The sequence below is a fragment of the Zymoseptoria tritici genome, chromosome 7, assembly GCF_000219625.1.
Source record: "Zymoseptoria tritici IPO323 chromosome 7, whole genome shotgun sequence".
NCBI classification, from domain to species: domain Eukaryota; kingdom Fungi; phylum Ascomycota; class Dothideomycetes; order Mycosphaerellales; family Mycosphaerellaceae; genus Zymoseptoria; species Zymoseptoria tritici.
In genome coordinates, this window is record NC_018212.1 from 1,457,914 (window position 1) to 1,473,320 (window position 15,407).

Consider the following 15,407-nt stretch of genomic DNA (forward strand, 5'->3'; position numbering starts at 1 on the left):
CTCCTCTCTAAGTCTGGCACAAGTATAACCTGATTGCATACGGGATTATTAGCAAAAGGATTAACTAATCTCTAAGGCCTAACTTTAGGGATATAGAGAAGACAGCTAAGGAACTGTATAATACTGTTGCAGCCACCTACAGGCCTGTTGTAACTATAAACATTTATAACAGCCTAAGGATTCTTAGAATTAGCAACATTAAGATCTAAGGAACAAACACTTAGAAGTACTGTAAGGACTTCTAGAAGTAGCATTACAAGTACATCTCTGTAACAGAACAATACTCTAGGTCTAAGAGCATTCTAGTCTTAAAGCTTACCTTTAGTGATAAGCAGATCAGGCTATTCTTTATCTAGGGCCTCTACTATCTAGAATACCTAAGAAGCTAGAGACAATCCTATTATATCAAGAATACAACTCTTAAAGAGCTAATTACCTTATTAATTAAGGAACCTCCTCTACAGATATAGAGGACAGTAGGAGGATTTAGGGGTGCTGCAGTAGATAATAATCAGTGTACTAAGTGTACCTATTATATCTATATAAATGCAGATTGCTTTAAGAAGCACCCTAATAAGGCCCTAAAGTCCTAGGTACATAGAGGAAGAGGAGGATCTGACAAGGACAAGAAGAAGTCCTAAGACAAGAGTAAGAGATATAACAAGAAGGGAGGAAAGGGTGCTGTAGCAATTAAGCCTATCTCCTCTTCTAATGCAGGCTTAGGCTCTAATTTAGACAGCTTATTTGCAGGAGCAGCAATTGCTGCCGCTAGAATACAAAGGAGTAACACTATTGTCTGGGATTCTGGTATATTATACCACTTCTTTAACAACAAGTCCTAGTTCTTAGACCTTAAACCCCTAGAAACCCTAATCAGGTTCTCTTAAGCTATTAGACAAAGCATAGTTACACACTTAGGAAGTGTAAGGATTATAATAAAGTACAAGGGGAATAAGTTAAATATTACCTTGCAAGATGTGTTATACTCTCCTAACTCTAATTACAACCTTATCTTAGCAGAGACTCTCTAGCTAAAGTGCAAGGTCTACCTGGACAGGCTATCTTTATGCATTCTGAGGAATAATAAGAAGATAGGCAAGGTTTAGTCTACTTATAATGTTCTGATCCTCTAGAATGTAACTGTCTCTCTCCCTAAGGGGAGTACTAAAGTTGCTTCTACAACTAATAGGAACATGTCCTGTCTAGCCTTTGCTATGCCTAAGGCTGACATAACAAGATAGCACTAGAGACTAGGCTATGTAGGGAACAAGATTCTTAGTGCAACAAAGGCTTAAGTCCAAGGACTTGAGCAGATTAACACATCTACACTTAAGCACTATAAGCTATGCAAGCTTGCAAGGTTACAGAGAGTAGTGTTAAGAACTCCAAGACTAACACCTTAATCCTTATTAGATAAGGTCTACATTAATATTATAGGACTAATCTTTCTACTAGACATCTTTAGATGCAAGTATATCCTTATAATTACTAATGCAAAGTTAAGAAGGAGATAGGCTATCTTCTGCAAGCTTAAATTACAAGCTGCACAAATTATTAAGAAATAGACTACTAAGACATTTAACTAGTACAAAAAGATAGTTAAGATCTGGTTCTTAGATGGAGGAGGAGAGTTTAATAATAATAATCTAATTACATTTGCAGAGAATAAGGGACTAAGATGGGATTTCTTAGCTCCCTATACTCCTAAGCAGAATGGAATTGCAGAATTATCTAACAAGGTTATCCTTAACAAGGCAAGAGCAATAATAATTAACTCTAGCCTACCTCTCCCTCTCTAGAGTTTTGCAGTTGCATATGCAATCTTCCTTACTAACAGGCTAGTATGCCTGTTAACTAACAAGATTCCTCTTTAGGAATTTGATTAAGATCTTAATGCTAGAACTCTATATATTAATCTAACAAAGGTTAGGAGATTTAGATGCAGAGCATATCTGCATAATTAGGGGAGACCTAATTTATAGAAGTTCCATCCTAGAGCAGAGAAATACTAGAATCTGGGATTCTAGGAGAACACTTTAACTAACTATATAGTTTGGAAGTTTGAACTATCTACCCTTGCTAGGTTTTAGCACAAGATTGTGACCTCTCCTTATATAACATATAATAAGGATAAGGTATACAGCATAATACCTGCTGCCCTAGACTTCTAGGGGGAGAGTTTCCTGCAACTAATGCAACCTATTGCTATAGAACAGGAAGTCTATGCTATCTACACTAAGGATTAAGATTAGGGCCAGGATGCCTAAGGGCAAGATGCCTAACCTCTTACTACTTCTTATCTTTAAGAAGTAGAGAATATGTTTAATACTATGCAGAGAGAGAGAAACTAAGCCTCCCTTTTAACATCTTAGGGGGAGCAAACATTAGGTTAGGACATATAGTCCTAGGATAACTAACACAAGCAGTCTAAGCCTAATTAGCTAGAGGCTACTAAGTATAAAGAAGCCTCCTAGCTAGCTTAGGGGGAGCATGTTTCTAAGGAAATAGGAAGTCCTGAGGGATTCTAAGGAAGTCCTAAGGGATTCTAGGAGCAGGCTAATGCCTTATTAATACAGCTACAACATTAAGCATTAGCAGAGAATTGCCCTGAAAGGGAAGACCTCTAAGATTATGCTATGACTCCCTTCCTAGACATTTATGTTACGGGAAAGAGGAAAGCAGGGAGAAGCCCTAAGAGACCTAAGAAATTAGGCAATAAAGCAAGTCCTGAAAGTTTAGGCATATTTAGACTCTTAAGAAGTAGAAGATTAGTTATAAGAAAAGACTATAGCAAGATCTAGAAGATAGGACTTAAAGCAACAAATCCTAATCTATCTAATCCTAAGATAGTTAAGGAAGCTCTCTCTAGATCTAACTATAAGGAATAGGAGAAAGCTATTATTAAGGAAGCTAAGTTACTTAAGTCTACAGGATGCCTTAAATGGAAACTTATTAGCACCCTCCCTAAGGGGAGAGTCCCTCTTATAGGGAAATAGGTCTTTAAGATTAAGGTGCTCCTAGATAGAACTGTAGAGAAGTACAAGGCCAGATGGACAGCTAGGGGATTTATACAAAGGAAGGGACTTAACTATATTAATACCTTTGCTCCTACCCTAAGAGCTACAACAGGGAGAATACTTCTGTCCCTCTTAGTTAACTTTAGCTAGAAGAGGAGACAAGTTGATATTAAGACTGCATTCCTAAATCCAAACCTGGATAAGCAGATCTTTATTAAGCTACTAGAGGGAGCTTATCTCTTTAAGAAAGATGCCTACAAGTATATTATATATGTTAAGAAAGGACTGTATAGGCTTAAGCAGGCAGCTGCTCTCTGGCACTACGATGCTGTAGACACTCTCTAAAAGCTTAGTCTGTTAAGAACTGTTAGTGATACTTGCCTCTTTTAAGGGAAAGGCATCCTTGTTCTCCTTTATGTAGATAACTTCCAGATCTTTAGATAGTTAGACTATAAGATTAACAAGCTAATTAAGGGATTAGAGCAGAAGTACATAATTAAGGTTATTAATACTAATGTCTTTCTTAGTCTTTACCTAAAGGAAGGGAAAGATAGCTCTATATCTGTCTCTTAGGAACACTATTCTAGAGACAAACTTTAAGGATATAGTCTTAGCAATGCAAAGAGTGTTAAGTACCCCCTTAACACCCTCCTTAAACCCCTCTAGGATAAGGGAACAAAGGAGGACTATAATCTCTTTAACAAGATTATTAGGGAACTGCAATATCTGTTAAACTATACTAGACCAGATATTAGTTTTGCTGTTAACTACTATGCAAGGTTCCTTTAGAACCTAGGACCTTTGTATGTTTAGGCAGCTAAACATATCTGGAGATATGTTGCAGGCACAATTAACAAGTGCCTTATGTATAGGAAAACTAAGGAGCAAATTTAGATTAAAGCATTCTTAGACTCTGACTTTGCTAGTAATCCTAGCACATCTAGGTCTACCTTAGGAATGCTCTTTAAAATTGTAGGAGGCCTAGTTGTCTAGAGATCTTAACTGCAGAAAGAAGTAGTGCTATCTAGCACTAAGGCAGAGTACCTCTCTCTTACTAAGGCAACAAGAGAAGTAAATTAGGTGAGGAATCTTATTAATAAGCTCTAGCCCTTTACCTAGGCTAAAAGCATTTCTACTATCCTTATTAAAGTGGACAATTAATTAGCTATTAGCCTTGTGGAAAACTATGTTAACTCTAAAAGATTAAGATATGTCTCTCTTAGGAACTATTACTGCAGAGAGCAACATAACAAGGGGAGTATTAAGGTGGAGTTTGTAAGGACAGACATGCAGCTTGCAGACTGTCTAACAAAACCAAAATCCCTAAACACTATCCTCTAATGTAGGCGTCCACTAAAAAGAGCATCTCGTGCGAGCATAAGAGGAACATATCCTGACATAGTCGCACGAAATAAGAGGCTGATATAGGAATTGAACCTGTAACCTTCTGATTTGTAGTTAGAAATTATACTACTAGACTAACTAGCCCTTAATAAGAAGAGGGAAATTGCTCTTAAATTTATGCCTTAGTACCTGCATTCCTACCTAAGAAGGATTCCCTCCCTAGAATTACACTATTTTATTTGTTACAAAACTAAGAAGCACAACACTTAGAACACTTATTTTATTCTTATCTGTATAAAGGAAAGAAAGCAACTACACACCTCTACAAAAGCATCTAAGAAACTATAAGAAAAATACCTAGCTAAAGGAAAACTTTTCTATAAAAACCTAAAAGCATTAGAGCATGTCCTAGAACCTGCAGCCTGCCCCCCTGAAACTACTACTAAAAGACTAAGCTAATTCCCCTAGAATCTTAACTTAAAGCCTAGGAGAATGTTAGTTTCTATTAGGGAAGAAGGGATTTTAAGGAGAACATACATAGGATGCTATGCTACTAGCTACTGCTTTATCTCTGCCTTGTTAGAGCTTAACATTTGGCTAAGAGGAGTCTAGTTATAGCATAACACTAATCCCTAAGGATTAGGAGTTATTAGACTAGGGTAGTTTTCTACTAGGAAGGCCTACTCCCTTAGGTTGTACAGCTCCTCTATTACTATGTTAATAAGGTCTGTAGTAAGGAGATCCTTATTAAGCTTAGCTATAAAGTTATTAAAGCAAGCTACAAAAGAGAAGGGACCCTAAGCCCTAATATTTACTCTGTTGTAGTGTCTATTTATCTCTCCTCTAATAAGTTAATGTATAGTCTGATGTGCTACAGAACTATCTTTGTAGATCTATAGGAGATCTCTACTGCTAACAGCTCTTGCTTTATCGATAACTTGCTAGAAGGTTTTCCTAGGGACAGAGAAAGCTGCTCTTCTTCTAGAAGCTATAGCTAGTAATATAGATTGTGTTGTTAATAGCTGTAAGGGATAGATAATAGATTAGCTAATAAATTGGCCAAATGGATAAGAGGTGTGGATTGTAAAGTAGAGGAATAAAAAAGCTAGAAGAAGATGCTTTTTATTAAGCTGAAGCCGAGTATTAGCTACGTAGTAGGTGAATACCTGCTATATTTAGGTAATAGACAGCTCGTGATAATGCAGCTGCTAATAGGGGAGTGTTGTAGATCATCAGACTGACCATTAGTGAAGTGCACGTGACTAGTGCTAAGGCATTCCCACACACAGATAGCTAAAGTAAGAATCTTATACTTAAGATTCTCTCTGCATAACAATATATACCTGCTAATCAGAGGTCCTCTTCCACTCAGCTTAAGTCCAATTACAACAAAGGGTACTGTATACTGCTTACTCAGCTCGATTGCTGACCTACTGCCTTAAAATGCTGCAACTTTCCAACAACAATCTTTCGCCATCACATCATGATACATGCTGCCACGCATTGCTGACATCCTTGAGCCAGTTTTCGAACAACTTCCGCGCACCGCCATATGTCATCTAAAGACCGTCGGGGAAATCCGGATTCCGCGGGAGATATTTGATCATCTAACCGACGATAGTCTATTCTTTCCTTCCTCACATCAGGTTTAACGGCCTTGGCGGGTATGTGACATGCAACGCAGAACGTTCTTGCAATTCTCCAGGGCGCCGATCGTGCCGCTTCATGCAGGATTGCTCAAAGCCTCACTGACGAGAGAGGAAATGGGCTGGAGAACTGCGGTATCTGACGGTTCACGGATCTGTTTGCGTTCTTTGTGTCTGCTTCCAGCGGCACATTAACAGCTTTGCGCCATCGGACTTCTTTCCAGACAGGCACCGCCCACCGTGGAAGGTGAACTCTAAGGGACGCTACTGACGATAGCCGGGCGAGACGCAGAGACCTGACGACATTCTCGTTCGTTCACTGCAATGACAACACCGAACACCCCATCATCCCGGACGGAACTGTCATTCCACCGCCCGCGCGTGCGCCGGTCATACAAGATTTGTCCTTACTGCTGCAAACCGGCGGTGCACGTTGCGATCTCGGCTGGCTGCTTCGGGGTCTGGATCGAGGTCCACGCCAAATTCCGATTTGGTCCAGAACGTTTGGTACTTGCGAGTTTGCCTCCTCAAACCCCATGCTCAGCACAGGTGCCCTTCTGCGCATCGGCTCGAACTTCTGTAGGCGGACAGCGTATGTGTACTGGCACTGAAAGTACTGTATGAGAGTATCAAGAGGAAATGACCCGACATCCTGGTCGCGGATCAACGACTACTTCCACAGACGGCAACTGTGCTGACGCTTGGTCCGAGCTTAGCCTTTCCTTCCGGTGCTTTCGTAGGTCCCGTAGGGTTTGAGTGCCCTCACGACGCTGGACGATGACAGCTGAGTGCAGCTATCGAGTAGATGTGTATTGGCTGCTGCTTTCGACACGCCGCTCCTACCAGTCTGACGACCTCGTATGACAGTACTTGTGCATGACTAAAAAGGCAGCAAGCTCACTCATATCGAGCCCCTCTGCTCGTGTACAGACAGCCGGACACCCCTACCATTTGCTTCGGACCAGTCTCAAACCTTCTACTCCTCCTGTTTTCAAGTAGAGAAACTCCGACTCCGAGAGATGAGGCACACGCCGCGCTAAACCCACCGTACCGTGGATGCCATACTCTCTTCATGGACCGACCTCGTGGCAGCCACGCCAGCACGGTGACGACGATTCTCCGGAGAAATGTCTCTGACCTCCACAAGCGTGCAACTCTCACAACGTCAACCACAGCCAACGGCTGTGCTCCGAGTTGCGCCACCAGACGTGCAGAACTAGCATTGTGCGCCATCGAGCCCATAATCATGTCTGGAACCAAGACCCTTCTAATGCTACAGGCAAGCCATCATGCTTGCATGCTACCCAAATCGTCCGCCATGTCTTCTTCATCGATCTTCTCCATGCGCGCTGGCATTCATCAAGCTACTAGCACTGCAAATCACCGACCTGTCTCTGCCCACTCCACCTCGCTCTCGTTCCGTTTCTGTCCGTGGCTGCATTCATCGGAGTACATCCGAAGTATTGTGCCACACGAAGAGGTGGGACCACTTGCTGTCCGTCCGCCTGGTAACAACTCATCTACCGCACTGCCTCGAAGATGTGCATGATCGAGCACGTGTCGACGGCCGACACAAGTACGACAACGCTACTGCCACACCAGGAGCACGCTCCGAACGGCCCAGCCTGTGGGCGTACTTTCAGCCCTTCCGATCTCTCCGTCAAAGCGAGCGTTTCAACCATCAGCGACAACCGTGAGCCGACAGTTCGGGGACCGACCGGTGGGACGCCAAGGTCACGACGCATAAGTTTTGGGCGATCCCCAAAAGAAGCCCTTGCGAAGTAGCGACATCATTGGAGCTGCTTCGTCGGGGACATTCTCCACTTCCGCGCAGCGACGGCTAAAAGGTCATAACAAACTGCTGCTTGACGCACGCTTCCTGCCGTGCCAACCAAGTGGTCGTCCCGCATTGCCCTTTCGATATACATCCGTACTGCCCACCGCCATGCCACAAAATCAACAAGATCAACAACCACGCCGGTCTGCATCTCCGACCTCGCTTCCACTACAGAGTACCGGCCCCGGCCCAGCAAGACCATTCCCTTCAACTCTGCTCTCCTCGTTGTCTTCCTCGTCAAGACAACGGCCACAGCAGCTACAACGGCTGGCACCTCGAGACGAAAAGCCGGCGCAATCCTCGCGAGGGACTTCTGAGCCATCACGCGGTCGCCCTCCAAGACTTTCACATCGATCCAGAGCCGGGTGCTGGACGTGCCGTGGAAGAAAGGTATGATAACAACAGAGACTGTTGTATCATGGGTGACGAGTGTGCTAACTTGCGTGTGTTCAACGCTCAGGTCAAGTGCGACGAGACTCACCCTCGCTGCGGTCCATGTTCGCGGCTCAATCGCGAGTGCGACTGGGAGCACCGATGGGCGTTCAACGATGCCACTCCTGTAACACAGGGCAAATACGCTAATATAAAGATTTCCGGAAATGTGGTATGGGATCCGTCCGTTCAAGCAAGTAGCTTTCCTCCGGCTAGTCGAAGACCCGATGATCTACCCGAGTTTGCTGCTCTTACAACCAATGAGGATCGCGAGCGAAAGGCGGAGACAAGACGACCAGGTACATTCTCTGTCGTAGCCACGCCTGAGAGCTTCTATGATCTCCCCGAATACGCCTGCGTTTCTCCCTCAAATCGACCAAGGGGCACTCATGGTTCATCTCGTGGCGCCCTAAGTGGCTCAAGACCTGGTTTTGGACGAGCTCAAACTTTTCCAGATCCCAACACCGTACTCCTCGATCGATTCGAAGAGACCTCGCCTACTTCTCTTAGTCCATCAATCGCAGTTGAAGAAAGTCGATCTGGCAGTGTTCCAGACATCCTCCAACATCTTTCACTGACAACACCGCCTCCACACGCTTCTACTGTCACGAGCGCACCTCCAACACCAGTGATCGGTCCCGACGATCACCTCCTTAACCACTTCCGCAACTACATTGCACCACGGCTGACCCAACCGCAACTCGATACTCCTTTCCCGACTCGACCCACCGACATATTCGAGGCAGAGTCCGTCCGCTTCCGACCTCTGTATCACGCGATCTGTGCCATCGCTGGTCTCAACCTCGCTTACAACGGGCGCGCTTCGATGGAGGACTCGATGCAACACTATCACCGAGCTCTGGCAGTGCAAAGTACTGCCACCGGAACGCCACAAGACCTTCTATCTGACGGTGTCTTCTTCCGTCATTTCCTCCTGTTCGTCTACGACATATGCATCCCCATGCAGACTTCATCATCTTCCGGCGAGCTCAGCGGTGCCGACATGTGGGCCGAACACCTCTCGCACCTCCGCCTCCTCGCTCTCCAGCGATTCCATCGCAACAACGCATCCGAGCCGCACGCACATCTCATCTGGACGATCTGTGAACTGGACATGTATGCTTGTCTGCTAGGCTACGGAGAATGCGACTTTGTGCAGACCGTGTTGTCACACGGCATGTTACCTCCAATCGAGCGGCAGATTCCACCCGTGTCGATACCCGGAGAATCACACACCGCACCTTTCGTACCATCAGAAGTACATATTTTCCCCGCCGTCCTACGCCTGAACGAAGGCGTCGTCCTCCGCACTGCCAAGATTGCACAAACCGCTCAGATCATCCGCGCCGAAGCCTCCGAATTCGACAGCCTCCCAATACCACCCCAGATTCACGCTCGTTGGCGAGCCGCCGCCGATGGTCTCAACACCAATCTGCAAGCCTGCTGGGAAGGCGCGAATCCCAGAGGGCTTCTCAATGACCGAGATCTCCCGCAGCGACTCCGGTTCGTACTCGAGAACGCCACGCTGCTGTACCACACGGCGACGCTTTACCTGCTTACCACCTTACATCCGTCGCAACCCGCACCACCCACGGTGCTCGTCTCACAACATGTCACGTCCATTTTGAATCTCGCGCAGGCTCAAGTAACGCAAATGCGGTCTGCGACGTCGCCACTTTCGATGCGGCCTCAGGTCTTTGCGTTACTGGTAGCTGCGTTCGCTACACCGCCGGAGCAGGAGTCCACGAGGAGAAGATGTGTGGAGATTATGGAAAGGCTGGAAAGGGGAGGGATTGGAATTGGGGCGAGTCGGGTCAGGAGGGTTATTAGTACCATGAGAGACTGGAGGGCGGATGAGCACACTGGACAGGGATGGGGATTGGTCGGATTGTTGAGGAGAACAGGCGTTGGAGTCGTGAATTGTGGTGTTTGAGAAAGAGACTGAGCATTTGCAAGCATGGCGTTCAGGGGACTTGGAACTTTCGCACGATAGCAACAGGGTCAGGTAGCACATCTGCATGGAAGGGCTGGGAAACGACGGGGCATTTGCATCGACAGCATCAGGATGAGCGGACTAGGATGAGCGGGCTTTGGAATATTTGCAAGCATTTGCACGAAAGGAGCTGGAAACAGCTGAAGCGTTGGCGACAACGGCATGGAGACAAGAGGAGATATCTGCATCAAGGCGAGGACACACCATGAATGGATGAGTTGATGATGAATGCGATGGACAGGATGGGTTGATGGACATACCTTTGCACATAGATGAGTGAACGACCTGTGGCAGCGATGCCCCGCGCAAGCAAATGGCAGATTTCTGTATGAGCAATGAACGTGCAAACCTTGTATTCGCGACTGTACAGGCCAATGACTTCGCCCAAGCATTCCGTGGCTTGACGATTTCTATCGTGACATGGTCTCCATTGCATAATTGAGACCGCCCGCTGATGCTTGAAAATTCATTCATTACGCCCGTGGAATCTCATGCTTGAGATCTGCGAACATTATCCGCTTGATTCTTCATCCCCAGCCCAGTCATTACAATCATTCACTCATCACGCTCTCCACTTCCGCCAGGAGATCATGCATCCTCCGCCTCTACCCGACACAGGACCTCCTCCAGAAAGCCTTCTAGCAATCCCTCTACGCCATCGCCCATTCCAACCGGCGCCACGGAGTCCCAGTGTTCGACTTCTGAGAACAGCCTTGAGATCTTCGACATGCATTTCCTTATCTGATCGTGAGCTTGTCGGGTCTCCAGCAAGGCGTCCGCGTTCATTTGAGGAGCGGAGCTCGTGCCGTTGGTCAATGGATTGAAAGTCGAGGAGCTACCGGGACGGCTGTTGCTCAAGGACGATTGGTGTTTCTTTTGAAGTTGGGAGAGTTGGTAGGCTCGGCGGTGGAGGGCCGCTTCGAGAGCGGGGAGAACGACAGAGGTCAGGGCTGTGACAGGTTGTTCCTGTTGTGGTAGGATTTGACTTTGGTCTTGGCGTTGAGCTCCATTCTGGGCATGAGGTTGGAGTGAATGGGTGCTCGACGTGCTACGTGAAGACTCCATCGACGATCGAGGCTCACTGTTTCCACGATCGAGCGGTGGAGGTTGAGATCGAGGTTGAGAAGGTTGTGCTTCCGTTCGAGAGTTTGACGTAGGAGGTGCGAACATTGGTAATGGCTTTTGGTAGAGCCCGTTGGTGGGAGGAGCCTTGGATGCGTCAAGAGCGATTGGGATGGAAGCGGCTTGGGGAGTTCTTGGTGCGGGGGTTGTAGCATCTTGGATGGAAAGGTTCTTCATGTATTGCGACATGTCGCTGGCGATGGACTGTTGGAGAAAGTCGTCGTTGAGGAGGCGTGGCGTGGCAGGAGTGGCAGGAGGTTGTGGCGATAAGTGAGACTCCTCGTTCCGGGGCTGTGGAGGTGGTGTCTGAGCGACTGGGGGTAGTGAGACCGGTTTGCGAGAGGGAGTAGCGGGGAGAGGGACTTGCGCCGCGCGGTCTGGTGATGAGATTGCCGCTGGCTTCTTCGACGGCGAGGGAGTTTTCGGTAAAGGTGGAGGCAGCATTGCGCCGCCACGGAGAGTGTCGTCTTCCATCATATTCTCCACGTCCGCCACTACCCAGTCATTTTCCTTGTTCGACACGACTCGCTTGGTGGGTGAATGCGGTTGCTGAGAGCTTCGAGCGTTCATACCAGCCTCGTTCATCGTTCGCAGTCCAGGCGTGTTGTGATTGCGTCGCCCAGCCGGTCTGACAGTCCCGAAATCCCACAGATCCTCCTGATCTCGATCTGACATGGGCGAGGATTCTCGTACGTCGTCTTCGTCATCATAGTCTTTATCCTCTCGGTGCGTCGCTTGCCACCTCTCGTGACGCTCAATCAATTCTGTCAGATATGCCGTTCGCTTCGCTTTTCGGATCCACGGGTGCTTGAGCAGATCTTTCGCGCTCGGCCGTTCTCTTGGCTCCTTTCGTAGACATTTGCCCACAAAGTCTTTGAAGTCCCGACTGAAGTTGCCCTCCAATGACGGCGCGGGGTTCTTCGGGATCAAGAACAATACCTTCATTGGGTGGATGTCACTGTACGGTGGCTCACCCAGAGCCAACTCCAATGCAGTGATTCCCAACGACCAAATGTCCGCCTTGTGATCGTAGCCAGACTGCTTGATCACTTCCGGAGCCATCCAAAAAGGTGTGCCAACAAATGTGTTTTTCTTCGTCATCGTAGCTGTCAATTGTCCCGACACGCCAAAGTCCGCCAACTTGACCTGTCCATTGGCTCCCAGCAGTATGTTGGCGGCTTTGATGTCTCGATGTAGCTTCCCATCGTTGTGCAAATATTCCAGACCCATCAACAATTCCCGAATGATGATACATATGTAGTCCTCCGGCAGGACGCCAGGCTTGAGCATATCCCCACAACTGCCACCTGAACAGAATTCCATGATGATCCACAAGTCGGAACCCTTGAGGTATGAGCCATGGTATTTTGTGACGTATGGCGAGTTGAGGCCCGACAGAATGGAGATTTCCTGAATGATGTCGTCGACTTCATCGTCTGCGTTTTCGACATCGATAATCTTTATGGCAACTGACTGGCCCGTCCGCTTATCCACGCCTTTGTAGACCTTGCCGAAGCTTCCTCCTCCTATACATGCTTGCTTTGTGTAGAGAGCCTCCGGGTCGGCGTGCTGTGCGGTGGCCATGTTGGCGGGTAGGGAAGAGTGGTCGGCAGCGGAGGTGGACTCGAGGATGTCGATGGAGAAGTGGCCGTGGTATTATGCGGTGCGTAATATAGCAAGCGGTAAGACTGCACGGAGATGTGGGCGGCCGTCGCTCCTTCTAGCGAGGTGATAGCATCAAAGCATGGACAGCGGCGTAATCTCGATCTCGTAGAGGTCCATATGCGGTGCTTGCTGGTCGGCTTGCTGATCTTAACGGCGCCTTGTCTGGGATCGCACGTGGTTGCTCCCCGCGGTTGGAAAAGAGGGCGCCTGTTTGCGGAGAGTGAAAGGACGACTTGGATGTAGAGTAGTTTGGGACTGTATGGCAAAGCGGTGCTGCGGGTAGAATGGAATGTTCATAAACAATTGGACAGGGATCTGGTCGGTTGCTTCAAGTGCTGTGTTTGCGTGGGCGCGTCAACATCGTGGTCTCTCCGCCAATTATCGGTCGAGTCGTGTCCCCACCACCGTTCGTTCCTGCATGACCCTGGCTCTCCTAGCCAACCAATTCTTACGGACCTATACCACCTCTGCTCTTCTCCTACACTATAACATTGTACACAAACATCATGAGGTTACTGCTTGGAAGATGGATAGCGCTGGTCGCATCGACCTGTCTCGCATCGGGCGCTCAGGAACCTCTCTTATTATCGACAGCAGGGAAGCAGCTGATCTTGAAGGATGACCTCATTGCTTTTCATAAGAATCTCACCCAGATCGAGTCCATCTCTGGCAACGAGAAGGAGGTTGGCGAGTGGCTGCTCGCCAGTCTGAAAGCACAAGGCTACCACGTTGAGAAGCAAGAAGTGCAGAAGAAGCCGGAGAGATTCAACGTGTTGGCTTGGCCAGGCGAGAAGAGGGACGCCAAAGTGGTGCTGAGTTCACACATTGATACTGTGAGTAGAGAATGGCAACATGATCCGAACATCAGGCTGAGATATCCATGTAAAGGTCCCTCCCTTCCTCCCGTATAAATACACTTCCAATGGATCCCACTCGACCATCTTCGGCCGCGGCTCCGTGGATGCCAAAGGAAGTGTGGCCACTCAGATCATCGCCGTAAATGAGCTTTTGTCCGCCGGATCCATCAACCCAGACGATGTAGGCGTACTTTTCGTCGTGGGCGAAGAAGTCGGAGGAGCAGGTATGCGTGCCGCCAACAATCTGGATCTCCACCCGCAAGCGATCATCTTTGGCGAGCCGACAGAGGGCAAGCTCGCGTCTGGCCACAAGGGCATATTACAAATCGTACTCAGCGCCAAAGGTAAGTCTGGACACAGCGGATATCCGTGGCTAGGTCGGAGTGCGAATGAGGTACTCGTTCGCTCCCTCGGAGCTTTGATCAATCTGGGCGAGAAGCTCCCCAAGAGCGATAAGTATGGTACCACCACATTCAATCTCGGACGCATGGAAGGTGGCGTTGCTGGGAATGTGATTGCCGAGATGGCGAACGCCAGCGTTGCAGTGCGTATTGCTGCTGGAGAACCGGAGGAGGTCGAGACAGCCGTCACGAAGGCCATCCACCATGCAGTGCAAGAGTTCCTCGAAGATGGCAAGCTCGAGGCGGAGGATGTGATCGACATTGACTTCAGTGGGCAAGGCTACGGGCCCATCGCCATTGACGCGGATGTTCCTGGTTTCGATGTCTTCACGGTGAATTACGGGACAGATATTCCGTGGTTGAAGAAGACAGTCGAGGATCAAAAGCGGTATCTGTACGGGCCTGGTTCGATTCTGGTGGCTCACAGTGCGAACGAGGAGATCTTGGAAAGTGATCTATTTGCCGCTGTGGAAGATTACCAGAGGATCATTCTCCATGCGCTGGGCAAGGGCGAGGAGAAGAAGTGAGAAGTGAGAAGTGAGAAGTGAGAAGTGAGAAGTAAGAGGTGATAAGAGATCGAAAGTCATGTACAGTGATAGACGAAGCGATATGGACTCGAGTATGCTGATGAAGCAAATGTATGTAGGATCTCGAACGACAAACCTTCCGACACGATAGGACTTGCGACACACGAAAGAGATGGAAATCCACATGAGGTGAGGTGACAATTTCAGCACTTCGCCAACAAAAAGTGATCCAACAAAAGGTGATTCGAGCTTCGCGCTCCTGCTTCTTTCACCCTTGCCAGCGGGCGGGCTGTTGCCTTATTTCTTGTCGAGACTTCATCTCTTCTCCGCAGCTTTCACACCCTTCATCCCGCACCCTTCTCATCCTACCACTTTGCTCGCACCTCACCTCACCGCCGTGAGCTCCGCATCGGAAGAGCCTTTCATTATCGTGGTGAAGGGCAGCCATCACCAATCTCGGCTACAGCAGCACTGCTTCCTGGATCACGACTCTCTCCGCAGCACCTCACTTCACTTCCTCGCTTCGACTTCGCTGGCAATTGCAGGCCTCATTCCTCGGACCCCAC

The 15,407-nt window shown here is 47.9% G+C and overlaps 3 protein-coding genes across 3 annotated transcripts; 2 read left to right on the plus strand and 1 right to left on the minus strand.

Moving 5' to 3' along the window:
* Positions 1–8,262: 8,262 nt before the first annotated feature.
* Positions 8,263–10,209, plus strand: MYCGRDRAFT_110233 (uncharacterized protein; the record flags this gene model as incomplete). The annotated part of the gene is made up of 1 exon (XM_003850699.1): positions 8,263–10,209. The coding sequence occupies one exon, from the start codon at positions 8,263–8,265 to the stop codon at positions 10,207–10,209; it is 1,947 nt and encodes a 648-aa protein (XP_003850747.1).
* Positions 10,210–10,857: 648 nt separating this feature from the next.
* Positions 10,858–12,975, minus strand: MYCGRDRAFT_100794 (uncharacterized protein; the record flags this gene model as incomplete). Its single annotated transcript, XM_003851043.1, has 3 exons — positions 10,858–11,021; positions 11,109–11,219; positions 11,352–12,975. The coding sequence occupies 3 exons, from the start codon at positions 12,973–12,975 to the stop codon at positions 10,858–10,860; spliced, it is 1,899 nt and encodes a 632-aa protein (XP_003851091.1).
* Positions 12,976–13,562: 587 nt separating this feature from the next.
* MYCGRDRAFT_45102 (uncharacterized protein) lies at positions 13,563–14,841 on the plus strand (the record flags this gene model as incomplete). Its single annotated transcript, XM_003850700.1, has 2 exons — positions 13,563–13,889; positions 13,945–14,841. The coding sequence occupies 2 exons, from the start codon at positions 13,563–13,565 to the stop codon at positions 14,839–14,841; spliced, it is 1,224 nt and encodes a 407-aa protein (XP_003850748.1).
* Positions 14,842–15,407: the final 566 nt, after the last annotated feature.